This window comes from Pectinophora gossypiella, chromosome 7, assembly GCF_024362695.1.
Source record: "Pectinophora gossypiella chromosome 7, ilPecGoss1.1, whole genome shotgun sequence".
Classification (NCBI taxonomy): Eukaryota; Metazoa; Arthropoda; class Insecta; order Lepidoptera; family Gelechiidae; genus Pectinophora; species Pectinophora gossypiella.
The window spans coordinates 11,392,886-11,419,974 of record NC_065410.1 but is presented as its reverse complement, the minus strand read 5'-3'; the positions used below and the strand labels follow the sequence as shown (position 1 = coordinate 11,419,974).

General features: G+C 35.9%; 1 protein-coding gene across 1 annotated transcript in view; it reads right to left on the bottom strand.

Moving 5' to 3' along the window:
* LOC126368515 (uncharacterized) overlaps nt 1–27,089 on the bottom strand; it is a 54,773-nt gene that overhangs the window by 8,695 nt on the left and 18,989 nt on the right. Inside the window, exons 3-4 of the mRNA XM_050012543.1 lie at nt 16,632–16,782; nt 6,576–6,677 (exon numbers count right to left, since the gene is read on the bottom strand). Coding sequence (XP_049868500.1) covers nt 6,576–6,677; nt 16,632–16,782 — 253 coding nt within the window. The remainder of the gene's footprint in view (nt 1–6,575; nt 6,678–16,631; nt 16,783–27,089) is intronic.

The window sequence follows — 27,089 nt, the reverse complement described above, 5'->3', positions numbered from 1 at the left end:
CCGATTGAAAGGTAGAACTCATAGGTAAAATGTCTGACGGGGTTGGGTGGGTTGTTAAATCTCTTCGGATGCAACATTTCGTATAATTTTGGTTGAAATTCACTTAAGGTAAGTTCTTTTAACCATAAATTATACTTCAATGTTGCATCCTCGAGATTTAACATACCATGTAGATGTTTAGCGTTTGCAGAATAAAATACGCCATAAGTACACTTAAAATCAATTTTTAATTATATCATTCCAAAAAACAAAGGAAATTTTAAGTTTGGTCGTTTATAATTGCTTCAGCAAATGAACTATCACATTCCGTATTAATCAAAGGTTGATTATAGAATTTTGCGAAACAGATAGAGTTGCCAGTCCACCCAGCAGTTTTTTTTAATTACATCAATAGCAACGCCGGACCTATTAGCCGCGGACGTGGCCGCGTGGCGGGTACTGTGCGCACTGAAGGTGCTCACGTCCACGCCACTCTTGCCTAATGTTTGTTTGATCCAGCGACTAATGGTTTGTGGGCTGGCAGCATGCATCGGTTTTTTGAATGTAAGAATGAGTTTATTTGTATTGGGGGCATTCCGAAGTTCGGAAGTCTTACTTATATATGTACAGAGTGTCATTGCAGGGCAAATGGATTCTTTCTGTTTAAAAAAAGGAATAATCAGATTAGGATTATGCCTGTTCGGACGTGAAGTTTTAATAACTTCATTGATAGGTATAGTGATTTGAGAATCAGTAATATTTACTTCTTGAACATTAATTAATGATAACGTCTGGACTCGTTGTCCTGTTGACAACGCAAGTAGAGTTACTAATTTTTTTGTTAACATATTTAGATTTAATGATTCATTTGGGTATAATTTCGATAAGTATTCTAAAACAAGGTTAGGGTTCCATATTGCGTTATATTTAGGGAACGTAGGTTTGATTCGAAATACTCCTTTAAAGAATCGACTAATGTTTTCATCATTTGATAATTTTTTACTAAGGATTAGTGATAAGGCTGACCTAAAAGAATTAAGTGTACCATAGCTGGCACCTTTTTGGAAAATATGTGTAAAAAAATTTAGAATAAAGGCCACTGTAACATCATACAGATCAGTGTTGTGTAGTTGACAAAACTGGAACCATTGTTTTAAGGCTACATTATATTGTGATATTGTGTTTTTAGACAAGGAGTTAATCATAATATCGATGGTTTCGGTTGTAAAGTTGCGTTTTAAGTACGCTTGCCTGATAATATTGCACACGCCAGGGTAAGACTGCTCCACAACGGGTGTTGCTCTCTGAAAGGAGAGAGTAATAGATTTTTATTAGGTGTAAGGTAAATTACATCAGATATAGTTAATGATTTGAACAGGGGATACCAGGGTTGACTAGGCCAATTTGGAACTATAAAAATGCCAGTTGCTTTGTCGTTCACTATTTTTCGAAGACATTTTAAAATCAGTGCAAATGGTGGGAAACTATAAAAGAAATATTGATCCCATTTAACAGTAAACGCATCGATTTCATGGGCTCCAGGATCTCGTTTCCATGATATATACCGTTGACATTTATAATTTAATCGGGATGCGAAAAGGTCTATATCAGGTAACCCGAATTTTTTCGTGAGTCTATTGTAATGTTCTAAATTAAGACTCCACTCAGTGTCGATGTTGGTGTGTCTAGAAGCCTGATCAGCGTCTGTATTATCCCGAGATCTAATGTAGGAAGCGAAGACGTGAATGTTCCTGTGTTCACACCACTGCCATATATCCCTGGTAATTTTGTTTAAATGAGGGAATTGTATTCCACCCATTTTATTTATATATGCAATGGCAGTGGTGTTATCAATTCTGAGTAGGACATTGATATCCTTTGAGCTTCGACAGAATGATTTTAATCCTAAAAAGGCTGCAAGCAGCTCAAGATAATTTATATGATTGCTGGATTCTTCCAGTGACCAGTGTCCTCTAGCCACCTCACCATTGCACACCGCTCCCCAACCAGTTAAAGATGAATCGGTGTAGATTTCTAATTCATAATTATTTTTATTGATCGAATTACTAGCTTTATATGAAAGTTCGGACCACCATGAAAAGTCCTCTTGCAAATGTGATTTTATTGGCATTAGGATATCGTAATTACCATTTGATGTATCAAGTGCTAAAAATTTTTCACGTTCAAAATTTTTGATGTACATCCACCCATAAGCTACAGCAGAGCAGGCCGCTGTTAAGGTACCGATAAATTTGGCAAAATTTCGAACAGTAGTACTACATTTGTGTTTTAATTTTTGAACTAAATTTGTAATTTTTTCGATTTTCTCTTCAGGTAACTCTAAAACCATTGTTATAGAATTAATGTTAAAACCTAAAAACTTGCATACTAGCTTTGGATCCGTGCAACTTTTTTCAAAATTAATTACGAATCCTAAATTTTGTAAAGTTTTAGTGACAGTTTTGACTGTATTTAGGCATGATTCATAATCAGAGCCTATGCATAGAATGTCATCCAAATATGCGATCAAAGTATGGCCTTGACTTCGAAGTAACGTAAGAAATGGTTTTAAAAGCTTTGTAAACACAAAAGGCGCAGAACTAAGTCCATAAGGTAAACAATTAAATTCATATAATTGATCTAATCTAAATCTTAAATATTTCCTATGCAAAGGATGGATGGGAATTAGAAAGTATGCTTCCTTCAAGTCTATTGTGGCCATATATGAGCCGGGGGAAATTAGTCTTATAGCCGTGCGTGTATCTTCCATTTTAAAATGGTCAGTATAAACGAACTTATTTAGTTTTTTCAAGTTAAGTATAAATCGGTAGCCGCCAGTACTTTTGGGAGTCAGGAAAACCGAAGAAATAAACTGATTTTTCATGTCATTACAGGGTGAGATTGCACCTAATAGAAGTAGTTTTTCAATAGATTTTGTCATTTCTTTTTCTGAATAAGAGGGATTTGTAGGTTCATATACTTGGCATACTTCTGCAATGAAAGGTATTTTATATCCTCTGACATATGACAGAACAACAGGATCATCAGTAATTGTTAGCCAATTATGAAGAAAATACTGAATACGTCCAGCGTGAGGTACCTCTATTTGCGACGGCGGTCCTGCATTCGACCGGAATGAGCACCCCGGCCGCGCGGCTGGTTGGTGGTGGCCCTCCTCGTCGAGGTCGACGTCTGTGACTCGTGGTACTTGGGTGCTGGCTTCGCATTGGCCGGCAGTCGAGGAGGGGCTCGGTAGTTTCCCGAGAATGTTGTATTTTTACGTTGAAACGATTGCTGGGGCGGAGCGGATTTTTTAATTTGTTGGCTAGATCTCTCGATATCTTTTGTATTTTTAATACTTTCACTTAATCTTTCCCCAAACAAAAAGGAGTCTCTTTTAACTCCTTGTATGGTACTCCAGAATCTTTTATCTAATAGCGGTACTATCAATTTACGACGATTATTGGTTTCATCGTGATGTAGATCTAATAGAACTTGCGCTATTTCTGAAATCCTTTTTATGGTTTCAAGTTTTTCCAAATCCGTGTTAATAAGGTCCTTCGTGAGGTTTACCAAGCCAGCTAGACCGGATCCAAGTTGGTTCTGAGATTTTTCGAGTCTTTTATCTCGATTTTTTGCAGCTTCGGATAAAACTGCAGCCACCTCAGGGTTTAATTTCGGGGCATGCGCCAAAGTAAAGTTCTCTGGGACAAGCATCTTTTCAATCAATGTGACTTTGTGCTCTTTTGTCAAGCCGTCTAGTAAAATATTACCCCAGCGTTCAGAGATCTCACTAGGGATTTTTTCTCCTAGAGGTCGTTCTGATATTTTGGCTACGCCAAGAACCGAAAGTATTTCTTGTGGCACATCGGATGTCGATGGTTGGCTCTGATTGAGGGTCTCGAAGTTAGTCGGTTGTGTTTCAGAAGGCGTAATAACTTCTGGTATGTCAGCATCTTCTACTGGCTGTAGCGATTGGTCTTGCGATATTTTGCTTACAATAGATTGTGGTCTATTTGAATAATCATCCACCTCATTTTCTAATTCATAATCCGCATTACGTCTGCTATCGTCAGCAGAATATTCTGCATCTGATCGGTAATCTTCTGAAGAAGATGTATTGAAGGATTCTGAACGTGTGCGCCTGCGTCGTCGTTCTGAAATAACGTACGCATAATTACTTTCTGGGCAGTATCACGTACTACCACTTTAGGAAAGTAGTAATTTATGTTCCTGGATAATATCACGTATCACCACTTTAAGGAACAACATGTTCGTACATCACTATCAGGATAGCATCTCGTGCTACCACGTTAAGATAGTAAAATATGCTTAACCGTTATTTGAAACTATAGTACTTGCATAATTGAATGAGAGAATAAAAATTCTAAACGTAGGTAGTTGTAGGTACAAGGAAAAAAAGTACTCACCGGCATGTTCCCTTAGATTTTTTTCTACTAAACGACGAATTTTCTTGCTGATATGTTTATCATCACGTTTGTGTTTTCGTTTACCCATACTTAGGAATCTCTTATCAAACAAACAAAAGTTTAAGAAGAAAAACAAAACAAAAAGATTCACGAATGTTGGTTAATTTACAAAACTTGTTTTTTATTAACTGAGTGACGTGTAGACGATGCAAGAAACGAAAAACGAATGAAATGACAGCGGCGCGAATGAGTGAACCAGTAACGACTTCAATGATTTTTTTTTCTCTATTTAGAATCTGGCTTCTATTCAGCCTCTCTAAACAGTGTGATAGACGATGCAGTAAATTGAAGAACGGACTACATGGTATGTTAAATCTCGAGGATGCAACATTGAAGTATAACTATTATCGAAAGTTTCATCGCGTAAGTATTTATTTCGTACATTTATTGAGCCCAAGAGGCTTCTATACTATTCTAGAAGCAAATAAAAAACGTGGATTAAGTTTTAAACAGAGATATCTACGGTAACATATAATTCGCTCACGACTATATCCCAATTGGGGTAGTCAGAGGTACCCACATCCATTTCCAGATGAACTTATTAAGTACCCAGACCTCACCATCTTTCTGTTAGGCCAACGTGTTAAGTGGTCTACGATAAGTTACATAAAGAAAGCTATTTGTCTCTGATAGCACTCACTCGACTGTAGCAAGTGTTTATAAGTTTAAAAAGTCATATGTAAACTGAAATCTTTACAGCTATTTACAAAATGTGGTCACTTATCACCAAAATACTTACAATCAACCCCAACTACTTACCATGCCACCACTTACCATACTTACTTAATATTAACAGAATATTATCATATCACCAAGCATAATACTTATGATCGACCCCAACTGCTTGCCTACTATTAGCAAAATGTTATCATAAAATATCACCAAACAAAATACTTACGATTGACCCTAACTACTTACCTCCTATTATCAGGATGTTATCAGGTCACCAAACAAAATACTTACGATTGACCCCAAGTACCTACTTACTATTTATTTACAGAATAAAATAAACTACTCACGATGAACTCTAACTACTTAGGTAGGTACTTATGGTGTTATATCCAGACCAAATTATTCAATCGTAATTTTATTAGTGAGTGCGTAGAATCGACAAACCAGGACTTACCAGGATAAATACTAATCCAAGCTACCACCGACCAAGTTTGCCGATATTTCTATGTACAGTACGTTTTCTTCAGCATAACTACAGGTTAAAAGTCTTATAAAGCTAAAACTAATTATTAAGTATAGTCTTAACTCAGAAATTTGGTCAAAATTATCCAAATCGTCAAGTTATGACGGTTCAAATCAGGCTGAAAACGATTCTTACCTTGTTCGTTTGGACCGTTTTTAACCATTATAAGTTGAACCCATTTTATTAACGCTCTTGTGGCTGCGAGAGAAGGTCTTAGACTGGTTCTTCGTTGTTTTAAAATTTGCAAGGAAATGAACCCGTATTGTGACCAATTATTACTGCCAATTAGACATTTTATAGCTTTACAAGACCATATTCACATTATTAAAAAGGTGCAAGCATGCATACATTGTGTGAATTAATCTAAAGGATACCAAAATAAAACAGGCAAAAACTCTTATTTTTTATTTTTAAATTATAAATACGTACACAGGCCTATTTACAGCTTATTTATAACAAAAATGTTGTTCACATACATCGCAGTATAAGTACAACCCAATCACATTATCAAATCTACAATTATTTCATTCCCAACTACAGGTTTCAGACCAATTTCGGGACTTTTACACAGGAAACAACTCATGCAAAAACTACCCATGCAATTATAACTTACAAAATAATTTACTACAAAATATGCCATTCTGAGATTCATGTCGAAACCAGCGAAGGAAATTGAACAAAAAGATGTACCTACCAGTACAAAAACAAAAATATTCTAAATTCAAAAAATAAACAAAGAAAAAGTAAACATTAAATAATAAAAAGACGTGAACAAAAAGTTTTAATTCCAAATAAGTATGAATATCAAAATGGCATATTAATATTAATCTATAATCCGGCTGAATTAAATTTGTACAAGATTAGTGCTAGCTACTGGTTGACTAGGGTTACTCATCGGCCGTAGGGTTTACCTTGGGAGCCGGGGGGTACGAAACCGAAGCCAGAAGCACCGACCACCACGCCGCTGGTCTGAGACGGGTCGCCGGGGGGCGAGGGGGGGAACACAACCGGACCTGGAATTTTTAAAAAAGGAACATTAAAATATCGAATAAAAAATTAAAAACTCTGTGGGAAAATTCTTTGAATAATCATCATCATTAGTAACAAACAAAAAGTACAGGATTTCGCTTTTTGTCTTACATTATTTAATTATTGTTATTGAATGACCTTCAACTGCTAGTAGTGGGTACATTGCAGGCTGAATCACCTGATTGTGCGAAAAATAAGATTGATTCCCATGTTTTTTGTTTCCTCATTGTCTGATTCTTTGTTTAGGAAGGCACGTTTAGCCATTGATCCCTGCAGTCGTTTTGTAATGAACTACGTCAGAGAGAAGGTTGCTCTTGTCAACTCTGACACAAGGGTTGAACTATACAACGCGAAATATGAAAGAAGAATATTTTAAGAGCTGCCAGTATTTTCCAAAATTTGAAATATTGTGCAAAAAACTATCAACAAATCTGTTCGATATTTTCGCCACCATTCAAAATTCAAATTCAAAATATTCATTTCTGAAACTAGTCCATAATATGAAGATTATAAACATGACGTAAACATTATAAAACTATTGTAATCATTTTATAAAGAAAAAGAAAGTGGTACAGAGATGTTTCTCATCTAAAGTTCAGAGTTTCATAACGCAGATGCGTCTAGTCTTAATGTCTCTTCTGAAGACTATAATAAAAAAGTTATGCAACCATGTTATAGCTTATATCAGTTTCTAATGGACTCGATATTTATTATTATTTTTATAATCGAACAAAGCCTGAACAATAGACACCTAAGGTCACGATCTAAAAGAGACAAAACACTACAAAATCAATTTTAATCGTTGAAGGTAAAGTTCCTTTGTATATTCTGGAATCAAATAAACGAAAGAGAAATTATGTATTGATCCTGATGTTATAAGAGTTGGCTATCGGATCTATGCGAAAGCGGGTTAATGACCTTTCGCTATAACATAACATAAGCTCACGGTTATTATCCCAATTCGGCTGATCAGAAGATACACAGAGTACCCTAGCTTCACCGAGCTTTCTGTTACACCAACGTGATAGGTGGAGAGCCGCATCGCCGTGCATTATTACCTAATGGTCGAGCCAGTTACTGAAAATTGCACTTAAAATCAATTAATAACTCATTGTTGCAAGTCTGGTATCCGGGGTCAGGAAAGCAAGCTGGTGACACACAGGACCACAGTGACTATCATTAGACTTTTAACTCTCTATATAAGTACTTACGTTTTAAATGACCAATAAACGTTATAATGGTGCTAATTCCTGTAAATACCATCTAATTTTATTTTAAGTTATATCTGTCATTTTCTTATCCGCCGAAAAGGAAAGGGACGGGTAATCGACAAGCATAAAATTTATGGAACACACGTCAATTTTAAGCACAAATCTAAACCAATCGTCTAAAAATTTTACGTCCGTCAATAACCCGACACAGTTAAGTGGACAGCACGTCAAACGGATTGCATACCAGCGACGTACCTTTTGATTCGCCCGGGTTATTCATTCATTTACTCATTCTTCCTAAAATTAAGAGCTGTGAATCATCCGTCCCTTTCCTTTTCGACGGATATGAAAATGACGGATATAACTTAAAATAAAATTAGGCGGTGTCTGCAGGAATCGGGGCCAATATTGATTTATACGGTCGTGCATATTTTATGAATTAGTGTTCACCGAAACGGTACACTTTCGTATTACATAAACGATTGGAAATTGAACCGGAATTATCGGTTGGAAGTCGGAAGATGCTAAGATCACAATTACGTTTATTACCCCAAATTAAAGTAAATGTTAATGGCTTTTCGTGTAACCGGCTTGTTAAGAGAAAAAACAGTGTTATTTTTAAGATCTTATGAATATTTATATAATGTTATAAATAGAGATGCAGCCTAAAATAGCTATAAGTTGCGCAGAGTCGAACAGAGTTAATTGATGATGTTCTTCTTCAATCGCATGGGCTGTGAGGCCAATAAGTGACCTCACCATTATCATCACGTTTTAAAACCATGAAGTACTTATGTACTTGTTAATAGGCAAACGACCTTCGAGGTGCAGTGGATGAGCATTGTTATGATGAGCGATATCATGACCTTTATCCATCTTAATACAAAACGAAGACTATAGATAAAACCAGGTTTAAAATGTAGAGCGCTAAGAAAGACGTGTCGCAGATTCTGCATAGAATTATTATGACTTGTCGATTAATTCCATTATAACCCACGGGATTCTTTCATGACGCTATATTTTTAATCTTCGATTTGTAATAATCTCAGTGTTTGTATGTCTGTATATCCGAAAGTAGGATGATCCGTGGTTCGAAAGGCACGATAAGCAGTTGGTCCCGGTTTCTACTTACTATTGTAAGTACGTAGTCGTTACATGAGTCACGTCAGGGGCCTTTGGCGGCTCAGTAATAACCCTGACACCAGGGTTGATGAGGTTGATAATCCACCTCACAGCCCACACGAGAGAAGAGAAGAAGAATAATCTCAGTAAGTTTTCTTCATTAATCATAGCCCAGCAGAAAAGTTAAGACTATGTATGTGTCTATGACTGTTGGTTTTCCTTAAATAAAATAAATAAATAAATGTCCTCGAAAATATAGCAAACCAACCGTAATATATTTTAATAAACGCAAGCGCTTCATCTGATAAGTTTTTTATCATATTTACTTACTTAATTACCATTACATTACACTGTACATTGCAGATTTTATTGTACAAAGTCAAATTAAAGCAACTTTGTAATTTACCTTCACAAGTCTTAACTGTACTTGTAGGTTTGTAATTAATCAATTACGCAACGGACTGTATATTTATGACATTCTACTGCTTTCATTGACCTCAATATCGGACCTAACCTACAATAATTATATGAATGCTTAGCAAATTATATACCTAGTAGAACCTAATACACTACGGGCTTTAAATAAGATGTTCTCAACTAAATAGGTCTGCAAAGTGGCCTACTATAATTGCTACCTACTCAAGGATATTCTAAATAAGCCTTTATAATAACATGCAAAGTCAATTATTGGATCATTTAAAACTATTGCTTGGAACTTTTCATGGAATAAAATAGTTATAATTAAAATGTAAATTGGTGACAATTTTTGCAGAGGAAATGTTAAAGACAGTTTCACTCAGATATCTGCCCTTAAAAGCGCGTACAAGCTTTATTCGCGTGGGCAAAGCCACAATACGCCATAAGTAAACTTACATCTATAATAAAAATTTTTTATCTTTTGAGTTTTGCAACAAACAGTACAAAACTAAAATGACTGTCAACTCCAATGATCATAGGCGATTATTATCTACATACGTTACGATAAGTATACATAATATATCACCCGATATATTTACAGGACTACTTACTTTCGCACAGAAGATACTATCTCACACACTAAAAGGTTGCAAAAAGTTCCATTATTATCTTAATTGAATTTCATTTTGCAACCTAACATGTCCACTTAATTGTTGCTGCTGAAATTAATGACAACATTATCTGAAGACAATTATGTTATTAAGTATGGAGCAATTGAGATATAGGCACATTAAGGCCTAGCCTAGTTTATTTTTCTAACAAGTCGGAGCATATAATTAATTTATTTCGCCAACAAGATTGATGGAATGATAAGTAGAGTACATAAGTAACTTAAGAGTATCGCATTGTTGCGCCGTCTATCTTACTTTTACGAATGCGCCGAAAGGAATGTCGCTTAAATATTTGTATATTCATCATAATCACTTAAATGTGCGCATAATAAGGCCCGTATCTATCTCGTATATTGAAATATCGCACGTAATTAAATGGGAATTGGTTTATGTCGACTAAAATTACCATTGTAATTATTTAATTATCTATTCGAGATTACAGATGATGTGTTATTGGAATGAATAAAAAATATACTTATTTTTAATTATTGCGGTAAAGACTCACAAAGTACGTATCGTATCGTAAGATAAAAATCAAACAATATTAGGATTTTAACGTACCTTACCTTACGTATAAATATATGTTTAAGGCCAGGCGCGCACTAGGAGTTTTTCGCCGCGCGGCAGAAAAAAGCAGCGGCATAATGTCGCACTATAATTCTGTACCAAACAGTTTTAAATTGTATTACGTGCACTTGACGGCAGCACTCGACTTTTGCAAAATAAATGATTTGATTTGATTTGAGCCGCCACAGAGGCGCAGTATTACAGTGCGACATTATGCCGCTGCTCTTTTCTGCCGCGCGGCGAAAAACTCGTAGTGCGCCTAAGTGATCCTTTCGGAATAACATAACATAACAAAACAAATACTTTATTGCACAAACAGGACAAAACAAAATACAAAATACAAAACAAAAGAGAAATAGAATTAGTACAATAGGCGGCCTTATTGCTAAGTAGCAATCTCTTCCGGGCAACCTAAAATAATAGGAACAATTCTTGTTAAAAAGGTATGCTTTACGTTTGCCTAACAATTTATATTAATTTATTCTCAGCAAGAGCGGCGAGCGTTTATTATGTTTATGTTTTCATGGACATCAAAATCACAATCTAGTCCAGACGCAAATCATCTTTCGCAACCTCTGAGTCACTCTAGAGTCACTACACGAATTCCACGGAAGTATTCAAGCAGTTATTCGTACATGCATGCAAAGAATCTGGTCCGGTCGGGCAGTACGCACGCCCCAGTTGCTAAGGGCGTGCGACATTGAAAGTATAGCGAAACAGAGCATTGAAATCTGCAACGGACATGTCCACATCCACTTGAAACAATTAAATTAGCCACAACTAATTGTTAGATAACATCAGGATCATATCTGGCTGTTGGGAAACCGATTATCTCGGCGCGACTTGCCCGCACAGACACGAAAATAATTTAAAGTAATTTACGTTCAAATCCGTTAAGCCGTTGGTCCCGGCTGCATTAGCAGTCGTTAATAGCCATCAATCCGCAATGGGCCCGCGTGATGGTTTAAGGCCCGATCTCCCTATCCATCCATAGGGAAGGCCCGTGCCCCAGCAGTGGGGACGTTAATGGGCTGATGATGATGATGATGACGTTCAAATCACAGATACGTGAGAAGTAGCAAAGATACATAAGTACCTACGCCTTTAATTTACAACGTAAAACTTTTTTCATATTTATTAAGTCAAATTGAACTCTAAATTGATAGCGAATCAATTAGCTATAACAATTGTGTCCATTATTCTTAATTTTTTTTATCACCGAGAATACAAAAATACTTGCATTTCCAAATAACGGATATTCGATAAATAATCTTTCACCCAATATTGGGAAAGGCATTTCAATGATTTTATTACTTGATTGACAATTTGTGATTGGACGATAAATTAAATATGAAAGTAATTGACCAAAGTACCTTTCAATTGCAGTTTAATTAATTCGGCGTCAGTTACACGATTTTGATTCTATCTTGGGTAATGTTTTCGCAAAATCAATTCCCTTCGACTGGAAGACGGATGATAATTGATAGATTAAACCAGTCGGGCAGTGCACTGTATCTAATTTGATAATGATAAATTGTAATTCAAAACGAGGTATGGCACAAATTGCAAGCATGAGTTATAAAACATAATAATTGAGCGCGGACGTCTGTAGGGAAACTGTGGCAACCGAGGGTTTAAATACAAATATGTATTCAAGTCTATAAATATTGTCTTGCGTCCCGTCTATTCCCCGATCGAATGTCCTGCTTTAGATTGCGACATGTCCCGCCGTTGTTACGATACGCTAACCGCTGGTTGATCTCAAATTCTCTCAATATCTGTAAGTGTACAGTTGACTGTGGCATAAAGTATACGCGGATAGTCACATAAGAATTAGATATAGATAAACTCACGCCTATTTCCCACTGGAATTCCATTTTTTCAGATTAAAAAATCTATTCAATTAATCTGAATGTTTGTATAATATTTTCGAAGTCTGAGGAAGTCTAGCACCACAAGTAATCTGAAGAGAAATTTCTGCCACTTTTAATATGAAATGAAAAATCGTATCCATACCTGAAATTATGAACCGTATAGTGAGTACTAACTAGTGATCAGTCCATCGCCTTCAACCATATATATAAATAAATAAATAAATCGATAGATGGTGATTAGCCTGCAAAGTCCTAACCAAACTAGAGATCACACAGCGTCTTTTTGTGATACGTCCCTATTGAGATTCAAAGCCGAGACCTATGGCTCGTGAGCCGAACGTCCAACCACTGAACCATAGAGGTCGGTTTACGGGCATAAAAAAAAACATTATTACATCGTATACTGTACAATGCGGCGTTATAATTAATTCTGATTGAGGGTCGTCAGGGGCGACACGTTGTACCACGTCCTCGATGCTTTTTGCTGAGCCGAGCATGATTCTGTCATTAGCCAGGTTTAGACCTTCCACCGAAGTTAGCCGAGTCTAAGTATTATCGAATGCTTTCGTAATAATGTCATCGGAACTAGTGAAGTAAAAGAATGCTTTAGTTACATTATGAATATAAAAAATAAGTCATCATCATCATCATCAGCCGTACGACGCCCACTGCTGGGCATAGGACTTCCCCAAGGATAAGTACGTTACGTTACGTACGTTATAAAATATAAGTACGTTCTGTTTTATGTAACAATAGGAACTAAAAGCTTGCCTTTTTGGTAACTTATTGTAGGTTCGCTCAGATGGCTACTTGGTCGGACAAATGGGGAGCGCTGAAGGCTCGCCAAGGGCTGCTTATTATATGCTTTCTATGCTTTTTCATGTCGACCTATATAATATTACAATGTTGTTATTAGGTGATAGTAATTAAATTTGTTTAGGACACACATGTTTACAGTATTTATACTTGTTTTTAATACCACTAGATATATATAAGTAATAAAATATGTTTTTATTCATAAAAAAAAATATTTTGAAATTTACTTATACCATTCTGTAACATAATAACAAAAGTACCAAGGTATAACAAATCTTAAAATTAATTTGGAACTTAAATTCGTATACTGCATTTGTGAGAGAAACAAATTGATTTACGGTTTCATATTTTTGCATTGTTTATAACTTTAATTTTATTGTTTTAGGATAATATATTACTACTTTCGATATTCAACCGAGAGAATATAATTAATGATTTTTATTAATTGTTTTGAATTCTGGTGGATAGTTTTAAATTCTACAGAATAAAAATAGATAAGAGTAATATTAATCAAGAACTTACAAATTTTTAAAGAGGATATAATTCGAAAAAAAATGTAACTCGGACGGAACTTGAACCCTTTGCGAGTTTCCCTAAGCAGGGGTGAGTGTTATAAAAAAATACTTTAAACAACTTTTTGAAATTAAAACTAATCAATCTATCAATTGAAACAGGTAAAATTAAGTTCTGTAAAATAGACCTATACGTATTACTTTCTATTGACATATTGACTTATTCTGCAGCAGCTTTGACTATACTAAAAAAATGTCTCATAAGTAGTTTCCTTAACAGTGTTTGACACTTACTTTATTGTTATTTATTTATCTGTTTATTTCTTATTTCTATTATCACTCTGTTCGACTTTTTACCTATGGTTTGCTTATGGTTTTTGCTTATTTGCTTATGGTATTTACCTTTTACTTATGGTTTGTGTAAAGTTTAAGACATAAGAACTTTCTTTGTTATTACACTTTTATACGTGGAAGCTAGTAATTGGCCTTCTGCTGACTACCTTTGTATTTATTTGTAATTGAAGCTGTTAGCTCCCTGAAGAAAGTAAAATAAAATAAGTATATTTCGTATACCTACTAAAAGGTAACTCCTAAAAGCTACTCTAGGTAAGAGCCCTTCTAACAACATTGTCCAACATAGTAATAGTTACCTAAGCAGGTATATCTGTTCCACAATTTGAAGCCAAATAACCGTTAGCTACAAACAACAAGTGCGTGATACACTTATTCTACCATTACTTACTTTTGTAATATGTAGTGTAACGAAACGTAATTTGAAGACGTGACAATGATTTTTATTATTGTTTTGTTCTATTATAACACTAATGATTTTGGATGATGGTTTTCACAATATTTTTGAAAACAGAAACTACATTGATTGACGTAATTCTCGAGATTATAAAAGAATTTTGGTAGACAGTCTGTATCTACTTTCTCATTATAAAGAAAATCTTTGTTAGAAAGATAAAAATCTGTAGTTCTAGATAGACTCTTGGATTATAATAATAGTAAACCATTAGATAAAGTCTCGCTCGACGCAAGATATTCAAAGTAATACCGACACAAGGCTCACCTCTATGGAAATTAAACATAATTTAAACTCGATCGGTCTTGTTTAAATAAATCTAGGCAAACCAATTTACATTTTCTTTGCGTAAGAACGAACCGATTGTGTACCCACCGCGCTGCTCTAGGCGCATCAGTACTGCATATAGATCGAGCCAATTGATCGTCAAGATACACCTGAGATTTCTATTATTACTCAACGTCTGACTGCCTAATGACTGTATAAATTACATTGATACGACGTCCACGAATCAAGTAAAGGGTTAAGGCCCTTGAACTAAAATAAAAGCGTTTACAAACGTTTTAATGTCCATTGTCGTAATACACGTAATGATAGTGACACGCAATTATAATAGCTTCAATGGACTTCCTCCCACTTTGTCAAAGATTAGGCCTCGCCCAAACATCTTGTGCAATACAACATCATTATGGCCAAGTGTAACAATCAGAGAACATTTGACAGTTGAGTGGACAATATTAAATACGCAACCGTAACTTTTCGTAACAAACAACGCATTTAATGCATCAAGATAGGTATCTGCAGGCGCCACGGCCACACAAATTTGACTACTATTGTGAAATAGTTTACTAGGAACTCGCGATTGGCTTTTATCGCTGATATCAGCCTCGACGATGACTGATTGCCAGGCCAAATGCAGCCAACATAAAATTTTATGCATTTTCGTAACTCTCACCCGGCGATAAGATCGCGTGGCATTGTTCTCTTCGAAGCCTTCAGTGTAAAGTACGCAATTATTGTTAAAATGAACGATAATCGCTTCCTCCGATAATGATCTGTGTCTGATAACATGTGCTATCAAGGTCTTGTAATTATTAGTTGACGAATAACCCACATACATTTCATTGCTATCGATGCACATGTTTATATTCGTTTGTATTTCAAAATATTCATTGAAATAATGAGCTAATTATTATTCTCCTACAATTTTGGTAATCATATTCTACCTTACAACTTCAATTCTAATATACAATCACGACTATATTCGCAATCAGGTTAGTCGTACATCCATCCCAAAGTACCTAGTTGTGCTATTAACTCAAAGTCAAATTACGGGCATAAGTTGTCTCTATTTTGAGCCTATGGTAGCACATAATATATACAGTAGATACTACGTAGTTGTAGTAAAAATCGTCTGGGAGATAGAGTCCCTTCTAACATGATAAACCATTATAAATTGGCAATGAGCTGATCACCTATTACCAGCAGTGATATGCCGGGCGGTGTGTTAAAACTCTTTAATATTAATGACACTGGCTGGTTTTCTTTTTCAAATTATTCTTTCTTGTACTCTGGTCTTATCTGCCTAAAACATGCATATTATATACATAAACTCACGCCTATTTTCCACTGGTAAGCAGAAACTATGGAATTCCATTTGCTTTGATCCTGACATACTTCTTTTGCTCCCTTCACATTCATCAATCGTTTCACGCACGCCGGTTCAGAGTAGATCTTACTGAACCTTGTCTAAGTACATCTCCCATTTGCCTAATAAAGCATTTTTTCATAAATTTTTCGCCTTTTTCTGCCGAGAACGGCACATCTCTGGCACCATACGGTTAATCATACCCATCCAATGATTTCTTATAAAAACTTGCTCCAAGTTGTCTTTTAATTTCTTGTAGGTTCTGAGTTTAGGTATGTATATTGTAAAAGGTTACCTGTGTTAGCTCTAGGGTCTCTCGCAGCCGCCGAGGACAGCATATTGTAGCTAGGCCCTCCGAAGTTGGTTGCTAGGTAACCGTCCGAGTAGTCAAATCCGAAATCATATTGCGCCGCGGCCAGCGCTATGCACGCGCATACGACAATAGCCTGGAACAAACAAATGAACAATATTAGGTTTTAAACCTGCGGGCAGCGCAGGACCGATCGTCGTGGAGATCCTTGGGGGAGGCCTATGCCCAGCAGTGGGCGTCATACGGCTGATGGTGAGGTTTTAAACCAACTCAAACAGCCAGTATCACCCACAGTATTTTTCAAAAATCGAACGTATATTTTGCGCGGGACAAAGGCGCCGGCTTGCTATTTGTCAAAAAGAATTTGTTACTAAATATTTATATTACACTATTTATATTGCCTAAGTAATTTATTAAAAACGTATTATTTTCCATTTTGAACGTAATGAGTTTAATATAATAATCGAGTAATGGTCGTTTTAGTGTCACTATTACCATTACTGTTTACTTTTCATACTCCCGTTCTACCTCATTATACCTCACTGCCCTCTGATCGTCTATAATAATCAATTATCCACTTATCATAAAGCTTTACGAGCCCTAAATATTTCATCAATATTATACATCAATCAAACTTTAATCTTATTGCGTAGGTAACACAATTAATAAAACGTAGGTAGTTATTTCTTTTATCGCATAACAACATTGCGATCTATTCTTAATTCTATTATAAAGTATGTATTTTTTGTTTAATAAAGGTTGCCGCACACAGCAGAGGCATGCGAAGCGCGATTTTTCAATAGGTACATTTGCAGTATTACTTGAATAAATTCACAGAAAATCTTCTATCGTGTGGGTTGAGAGGTGGGTTACCAACCCAATCAACCCTGGTGTCAGGGTTACTATTGAGTCGCCTAAGGCCCCTGACATGGCTCATGTAACGACTGCTAACTAACATCAGTAAGTAGTAAGCGGGACCAACGGCTTAACAGAAAGAATTTAGATATGTGTCTAATTCTATCTAGGAACTAGGTAGAATAAGTTTATCGAGGTCTCAACGGTGCTCTTGTTAAAGAGTAAATATTAACTTAAATTCCAAAAAAAAACTGGTACCTACTTAACGAAATCCTAGACTTTCATACAATTATAATCTAACCAAAGGGCATTGAACCATCAAGTCTTTAAGTATCTTAAACACAAACAAAGCGTGCTACAATTTGTACAAGCTCGCAATAAGGCAACATTATATTCGCATAATATAATAATAATAATAACAATTCACTAACCGCCAACCCCAGCCCTTTGTTCCCATAATCTGCAATAGTCCTACACGAACCGGGATTGTCTTTGGGAGCACTCCAATAGTGCATACAGAGTTAATCGCCGGTTGGTGTCACAATACATTTAGATTAAATTGTCTTAAGGGGCCCCTACGTGTTGGCACGCACGCCTTCCAAAAGTCCAGGACTCCATAGGCCCGAGACATGAAAACGTCATACAAATAATAATAATATTCGCATTATAACGCAGTGTAGTAGCACCTTAACCAAGCGGTCGGTCTTCCGTGACCTTAGTCTATATACCTACTTTCAGTGCTGTTTATTATAATGTTGCATGCTTACATTCTCGTCTACGCTTAGAATGTCCTTCCATAGTACGCGTGTAGACTATAATCTTATACGGACATATGCAAATGATTATGATATTTCGTATGCAAGTGTTTGTTTTGATGGCTTAGTCAGCTGTACTGTTGTAAACGAGTAGTTTTGGTTTTTTTACTCAGTATGGTTGATGTAACGTAGATAAAAACTTGCTAAGTACAGTATTTATTTTCTGTAGATGGATTGTGAGGAAATTATAACATCGAAATAGTGAGTGTGTGTGACTAAAAAAATAAAAATTGTGGTTTTCGGTTTAGAAGTTAAAAAAAAGTTATTTTGCAAATTACAAAGTGACAAATTTTTGTCCTAGAAAATAGTGTTAAGGTAATATAATATCATGTTTACCTACTCGCAACCAACCCGCAGTGGAGCAGCGTGGTGGAGTATGCTCCATACCCCCTCCGGTTGATTGAGGGGAGGCCTGTGCCCAGCAGTGAGACGTATATAGGCAGTTTATGTTATGTTTACCTACTTCAAAAGTCAAATAGCTACATATGTCTAATAGGATATCTACGTACTTAGTTTCTTTAATGGCGACGCTACATATAAAACAGTATTCAACAAAACGTGTAAACGAACCAAATATTTCTATTGTCCGGTTAATAATAACGTCAAAATATCCATAAGAAATGCGAATCTATGAAATTTCGTACGGTCACGAGTACTAATTTTGACAACTTAAACCGTAAGTCTCAAAAAAAATGTTCTAAGTAATGGTGATTTTTATATCAATATTTCCTTGTATTACACACACCTGATTATCATAATTATGTAGGTATATCTTACCAAATAAACTTTTAAAATACCAAAGCAAAATTATTTTTGTCGTTTCACTGAACTAATTTAAGGATTTGTTCAATTCTCTAGATTTGTTTAGGGAATAGATAAAATCGTGTTGTTATTTTAACATCCTCCGTGATTTGATCAAATCCCTTAGGGAATTGATCAAATCCCCGTTTTTATCATATCCCTGCGACATATTCATACTTTACTTATATATGAGTTTGGCCATATAAATACCACTTAAGTTAGTTAAATTACTACAGTTTTTACTAACAGTTGACTCGCCCATTAGACGGCGATACAGCTCACCACGTACCACGTTGGTCTAACAAAAATTTCGGTGAGGTTTGGGTACTTAATTCATCTTGCAATGGATATACCTCTGTCTACCCCAATTAGGATATAGCCGTGAGGCTATGTTATGTATTACACTTAATGTTCGTCATCGTCTGGAATATATAACCTTTGAACAGCTTAGAATATATGACAAAATGTGGATAATAGACTAAATTACTAAGCGGCAGTGAAGCAATGAAATAGAGTATACTCCACACTGTTACAACAAGAGCAGACTTATCCATAAATAGGGTATTTATTAACGAAGCCGCGGTATTTGTTAGTCATGTAGATTATCAACAATCTGCATTAATACAGAAATAGTATAGTTACATAAGCGTTGCAAAAGCGAAGCCGCAATAGTTTAACAAAACATGCATATAAACTTCCCTGCAAGCGTTGAATACAATTAACCGTTTTGTAACTTCATCTGTGAGTAGGGTTGCCATTAAAAAAAAACATCACAAAAAAATCAATATCAAATGTTTTCTCACTTTGACTCTTGATGCCTGTAGGCATTTAGAAATAATCAAATTTATTGAATTAGGAAAAAATCAATCAATGGTTTTCACTCTACAGTACAACGATAATATAATATAATATATTTTGGCTTTAATAAAAGATTCTAACAAACACTCTAACATTCTAGTCTAAATTGAACTAATCGAAAATCCATCATAAAGAGAATTCTAACATACCATATACTTTAATACAAACACAGGAAACACAGAGGTACTTACAGAAACAAAAGAAAAATAAAGAGCACAACAGGCAACCTATGTAGAATTCTAGATCTTAAGACAGGATATACGGTCACAAATACAAGACTCATAAAACAAGACGTCTTTGCCGTGCGTTATGTATTTGTAAGTCTAACACAATCTATATAAAACCTTCATTACCACATAAAATCTTTGACCCAATTTAAAACTCTTCAAACATCGCCCAACCACCCAAAACTACTTTTAAAACCATTAAACGGCAACCCTATACAGTAGGAAGGGAAATCACGGAAATGTAGGCAAACTAAGTTACGTAAGCAAACGATATATCGAACAGGTTCAGAACAGGTGTGTGAACTTGATATGTGACCTCAACTAAGGCCTGCGAGTGAACTGTGCCCGATATGAGAGCACGTGCATATATGCAATTCGAGGCTGTTCACCTCGGTTTATCGACTTAGTATCGTATCGAGATTGTCTCGTTAAGTCTTATCCGGAAATAGGGATATAATAGAATATAATGTGTGTGAGCATTCATTTATCTTTTTGTTATTGTGTTTTTTTTTTTTGGAAATTGAATGTTTGTTATATTCATTGTTGGTGATTATAAAGTGAATTATGAATGGTTATATATCTATAATATATCAATGTAGGTATCTCAACTTTTCAAAATTTAATATATTATCTTCTTTCAGCGAATTAAGCCAGTACTATTATATTTAATTGCAGTAGCATAAAAAAGTAAATGAAATATTCTGTCAATTACTGTGCCATATTCGGTATGAAGACATCAATAATTTTAATACATTATCTGATCTAATTAATAAGTGTTATTACGTGCAATTGATAATAATTATTTTATTATTATACTTTGCAATTAATAATCAAAAGTCAATTTAGACGTACGTAATTAAATGTTGTAGAGTAAAATTTAAATACACCCATATATTTTGCTTCACAGGTTTAGAAAGTGGTTGTAGGTTACTAATAAGTATTTGTGTAATAAAACGATAAATTTTACAAGGTGCCCTATATTTATATTTAGTATAAAATACATATTCAGCTGTGGTGCAACAAACTGCAATTTTTGCTTTTAATTAAAACTTATATATAAACGTATTTTAGACGTGTAAATCAATCAAACGTACTTTATCTATAATGCCTCCGGTCTTCTTATTTGCTTCTATTATATACAGGGTGTTAGTGACATTGTAACGAAAACTTTGAGGGATGATTCAGACTATGAATCTGAGTCGATATCAAGTGGAATTTTCCGTCGCAAAAGTATGGAACAGAAAATAATTAAATAACACGAAAATTTTCATGAATTTTCCGACAAGAAGTTCCACTTGATATTAACTCAGAATCATGGTCTGAATCATCATGATTCATCATTTTCGTTACGATGTCACTAGCACCCTGTATATACGTTTATATTTTTATTTTACCTATAGGTCTATATAGGTATATAAACTTCATTATAATTGTCTTCTATAAAAGGATTCGAATGATCAAGACCGCTCTAACTCGTACTTTGCAAAAAATATATCCTTTTCCATTAGACTACTCGCGCCGAGACAACTAATACTTGCTTTAAAGGGAAATAATAATCTTGATTCTTGGCCATTGGTCCTCTCTCTCACCTCGCTAGGAACGCAGTCCGAAGTTATTGTATGGCCAATGACCAATTCCGATACTAGTCCTGTGTCAACAGAACTATGTACTATGTCGAAACTGTTCGCTATCGGCAATCGCTACAGCGTTTAGTTTTGTCGCGCCGACGCAACGTTATTACCATATTTGTTGCAAGTGCATTAATATGAAACTGTTACCGTCATATTGGGTACTGTCTCTACACCAATTAGTGTGGAAATAAAGCATATTACAATCAAATTGGTAGATTTTAGGTAAATAAGCATTCTTCGATATTTATATTTATGTTTTATATGATACTTTTATGATACTTATATTTTATAACAAACACGTAAACACGTAAAACTCCGCCCCGCACCAATTCGTATCGGGCACCGAGCTAGGTTTACCTCACCCCCTCTGGGTCTTACTTTAGTCTAAATGGGCGTAAGCCACTAAGGAGTAAAGGAGCGCGCGCAGACTATCTGTCTCGCTCACACTTACACGGTAAAGCGGCACAGCACATGGTAAGAATGAGATTTTTGTATGAAGTGTCCAGGCTGTGACAAAGCGGTAAATATTAATAGGGTTTTATGTTTTTATTTACTCTCAATCCATTATAAACTCACGCCTATTTCCCAACGGGGTAAGCAGAGACTATAGAATTCCATTTGCTTCGATCCTGACACACTTCTCTTGCTTCGTCCACATTCATCAATCGCTTCATACACGCACGCCGGTTCAGAGTAGATCGTATTAAACCTTTTCTAAGGACATCTCCAATTTAGTCGCTTAATTTAGATTTATCGAAAATGGTATTAACTACTTAGCCAGAATACAGCAGAGAATCTTGTTCATAGTAAGCAAAATATTGTACTATGTGCTGTAAGACGTTTCCTAAGAAGAGCTAGAATCCGACTCGACTACCCGACCTGTTTATGATCGCGTTTGAAGTTTCTTAACTGTCTTGACAAATCATCAAGTACTACTAGACTACGGGCTGAGTGTAACTTTATCAATTTCCGTTTCCTCCCATTTCATAGTTCAGTTTTTTACGTAACTTGTGCTAAGTATTTTAAAATCAGATATACTTGAAGGTATTTATGTAATTAGACTAGTTCTAATCAGTGGCTTTTTCCGATTTCCGTTGGTAAGGAGCTAAGAATGTTGTTTCTTTGGTGTTTCTATTTTAACGTCATAATGTTCGAGCATGTTGCATTAGCACAGCAAGTACCTATATTCGTCATACTAATAAAGCACTCGATTAAACGTAAAATAAATGAAATAAAAAGGCTATTAATGTTAGATAGAAAACGATCGATCTATCTGACTGAAACGTCACTACGCTAATGAACATCACGACACTAGCTTACGTATTTTGACAGATCTGATTCTTACCGCCCTTTGAGACTTGTAAAATGTTATCTTATTGAAATATAATCACTTATTGTACTGAACTAGTTCGCTCTTCAACTAATGCTGTCAATTATTAAAAGAAATCATTATGTATACAAATATAACTTGATTCACACACACCAGCAACAGCCTCCGTGGTCTAGTGGTTAGAGCGTTAGGCTCACGATCTGGAGGTCCGGGTTCGATTCCCGATGGGGACACTGTCGAAATCACTTTGTGAGACTGTCCTTTGCAAGGACTTTTCAGGCTTGAATCACCTGATTGCCCGAAAAATTAAGATGATTCTGTTCTTCGGAGGGCACGTTAAGCCGTTGGTCGCGGCTATTAGCCATAAAAATACCTCCACCAACCTGCATTGGAGCAGCGTGGTGGAGAATGCTCCATACCCCATCCAGTTGATTGAGGGGAGGCCTGTGCCCAGCAGTGGGACGTATATAGGCTGTTTATTTATTTATAACTTGAATTGCCCCCTATTACACCTCTACCTACCTTACCCCTGCGTTGTATGGTGATTATTCTTTAGCAAAAAGCTAAGCTAATCTTGTTATTCAGTAAATATTTTCTGATGAAGTAACTTAAATAAATAAATATTTTTTGATTTTATTAACTTCTATGAAATCTAGATACATAAGATTGAAATAGGCACATAAACCCTTTTTATTATAAACGTAGTTCCTATGCCTTCATGCATGCGTCCTTGATACTAAGGCTGGCTGACCAGAACATTAGTACAATGTTGCAATTTAATTTTCATTATAAATGTATTATGGAAACACAAGAATTCTAGACAGTACACGTTAACCGTTGTCATATTCATTCTGTAGGTCACGGCCAATGGCTCCGTAATGTGCTTATAAAATACTTATTAATATAAAAAAACATAAGTACACGAACAACTTAAGCATAGCTTTATATGCCTCTACGTGTCTACCTACCCCTTTGGGGATGCACACCTCAGCAGCCCTGGTGTCAGTGTTACTGTTGAGCCTCTAAAAACATGTGACCAACTACTTACTTAACTCAATAGTAGCCGAAAGGGTCTGTGATTTGAAACTCATTACCAACTTAGCAACTTGTACACCATCATAGTAGTATATGCAAATAAAAATTATTGAAAAAATATATTAACGAAGCCCTTCGAAGCTCGCATCATCGTCCTAGATACGGTTCATCAATTAGATTTTTTTTTTTTGACGTGACTTATTGTAGATTTGCCGCAGATGGCATTAACTACTTGGCCGGACAAATGGGGAGCGGGCTCTCACCCGGTACAACGTTTAAGACAACAGGCCTGAGGGTGCCCAGTTGGGCGCGAACCTCGGCTCAGGGCGTCGTCTGAGAGGAAAAATATTTGAAAGAATTAATCGACCCTAGTGGGTCGATAGCGATAAGCGCTGAATGAGGGAAATCGTCGACCACGCCGGCGGGGTCGGTATCGGGGTCCTGAAGTGTTTGGTGTCGCGAGCTGATTGGCTGCCTCTATGGCTAGAGTAATCGGGTCGTCGGGATCGTATATTACGTCCTTCGGACGCCGATACTTTTCAGTACCGTCCCTAAGCGGGATGTATTCGGAAGCCGCAACTACCAGGGGATTTGGGTGGTGCGGAGCAGAATCGAAAAAACGTTTGGAAGCTAATTTGAGCCATTGGGCAATGGTTGGCAGACCTAGGTCATTGTGCAGATTTTCATTGCGAAGGAACCACGGAGCTCCCGTGGCTTTCCGCATGAAACGATTTTGTATTACATCAATTAAAAGGGATACAATCCGTTCTTACGAGAAACTCGGAATGATGAACGATAAACTTTTAACGCAATCCAGCGGAGAAGCAAATAAACTGAAGCAATACAAGTAAAGACACAAACAACAACTACAGTTCGATAGGTAGGTATTCAATGTGAAGCAATTTAAGCCCTATATACACCGAAGACTTGAGATCGGCCTAGAGTTCCATCAATTGTCTAGATAAATTTAAATATAGAATGTTTATGTTTAGGTATTCAATCTCGCGTCGTGAAGCAATTTAAGCCCTACATAATTACACCGAAGACTTGATATCGGCTTAGAGTTCCATCAATTGGCTAGATAAATTTAAATATAGAATGTTCGATTTCTTAATGGCTAGAAATCGCGCGAATAGTACAAGATTCACATTGAAGTAAATCACTATCTTCAGATGACAGTACAATCGCTCAGCGATAGGGATCGAAGAATCGGTTGGTCAGGAATCTGCACTAGCCTTACAGTCTAGGAAGTTACTTAGCTATTGATGAAACTGTTCGAGAGATAAAACTATAGTAGGGAACTGGATAACAACCGGTCTAACTACCGTGCCTTTGAGTTTGCACCCACCTATACAAAACTATAGTAACCAACTAACGAGTTTCATCTACGTCGTTATATGTAGAGTATTGGAGAGCTCAACGCTTTCCAGTTGTCCGGGCAAGTAGTTAACGCTGTTTTAGGTAAATAAGTCACGTTAAAAGTCTTAGCGTTATAGTACATATCAGCCTTCGCGGCAAAGCAACCGCGCCGCGCGAATGACATCGAGGACTTCGACCAATAGCCGTTCGACGTTTATCTAAGTAGATAGCATTCGCTGCGTTTATTGGTCGAAGCTATCGATATAATTCGGCACTGCGCGGTCGTCGTACAGACCCTGCAGGAATTGCATTAAATGTAGTTTTTTAATTTATAAATATCTATTTAGGAAGTCTTCTTACTCTACAAATTCTATACCGAGCATTATTTTCCATATACATTAATTTAAAGCTATTATTTCCAGAATTATTCACTGTACGTAAATGTTACCAAGTAGTCAGTACGTTATACGAGAAACCTGACAGATACCTACAAGTATGATTAATGATGATAATGAATGAGTGGGTCATATTTCATTATTAATAGACTCTTTGGCGCCTTATTAGAAATGTTAAATTTATATATAACTGATTTTATATCAGAATGTCGCCATAATTTCAATGAAAGAAGTAAGAATGATAGTTTATTAGAAAATATTTTACATTGCCTGATCATTACATGTTAACCAAGGAAGTAAATAGAAAAAGGAATTGGGAAAATGAAGATTATTAGATCTTTGTCTAGCACTGGGACCGTAAAAACTATAAGTAAGTAGCAGGAAATTCTATGTATCCCGCTTGAAGTAATTTCCACATTTTAAAAGAAGAATCTTTAATATATCAAACATCGTTCAATATGGCTACAAAATAGTTGTTTTCCGCGATAATATAGCGATAAATAATATGAAACAAATTCCGATATAATATTAACGCAACTATTCATAATGTCGGCCTATTGCTTGTGGGCAGATATGAGTGAAGTAATGAAACACCTTAATATTTATCTTAGTTTACTTAAGCGCATAAACACGGACTGCTAAATTCAATTTAGATTAGAAATGTCGTGAAATGTAATATATTATTATTTGTAACGACTGTAGTTGGACTGGGCTGGCTGTGTGTACAGCATGCATCCTGAACAGTGATACAATACTTTATAGCACCAAAATAAAAGAAAATAGTTACAAAAGAGACTACAAAAGATGGCAAATGGCAGCCTTATCGTTTAAAGCGATTTCTTCCAGACAACTATAAGGCGAGTAAAAATTCAAAGATTGCGGAGTTACGTGCCGGAATATTCCCACTTTGGAAACATTCCTAACAGTAAAAAGGCGCAAAGGTTATGTAAAGAGATCTATTACCTTTAGGCAGATAGGATCAGAGTACAAGAAAGAACAATTTGAAAAAAAAAACGCCAGTATTCTTCCTATTTAATAGTTTTTACAACAGCATCTCAGAAACGTAAACGCATTGGTTTTTGGGATATTGTGGTAGACCCCGGAAAAGATGACTTGAAGATCTTATACGAAGTCTTA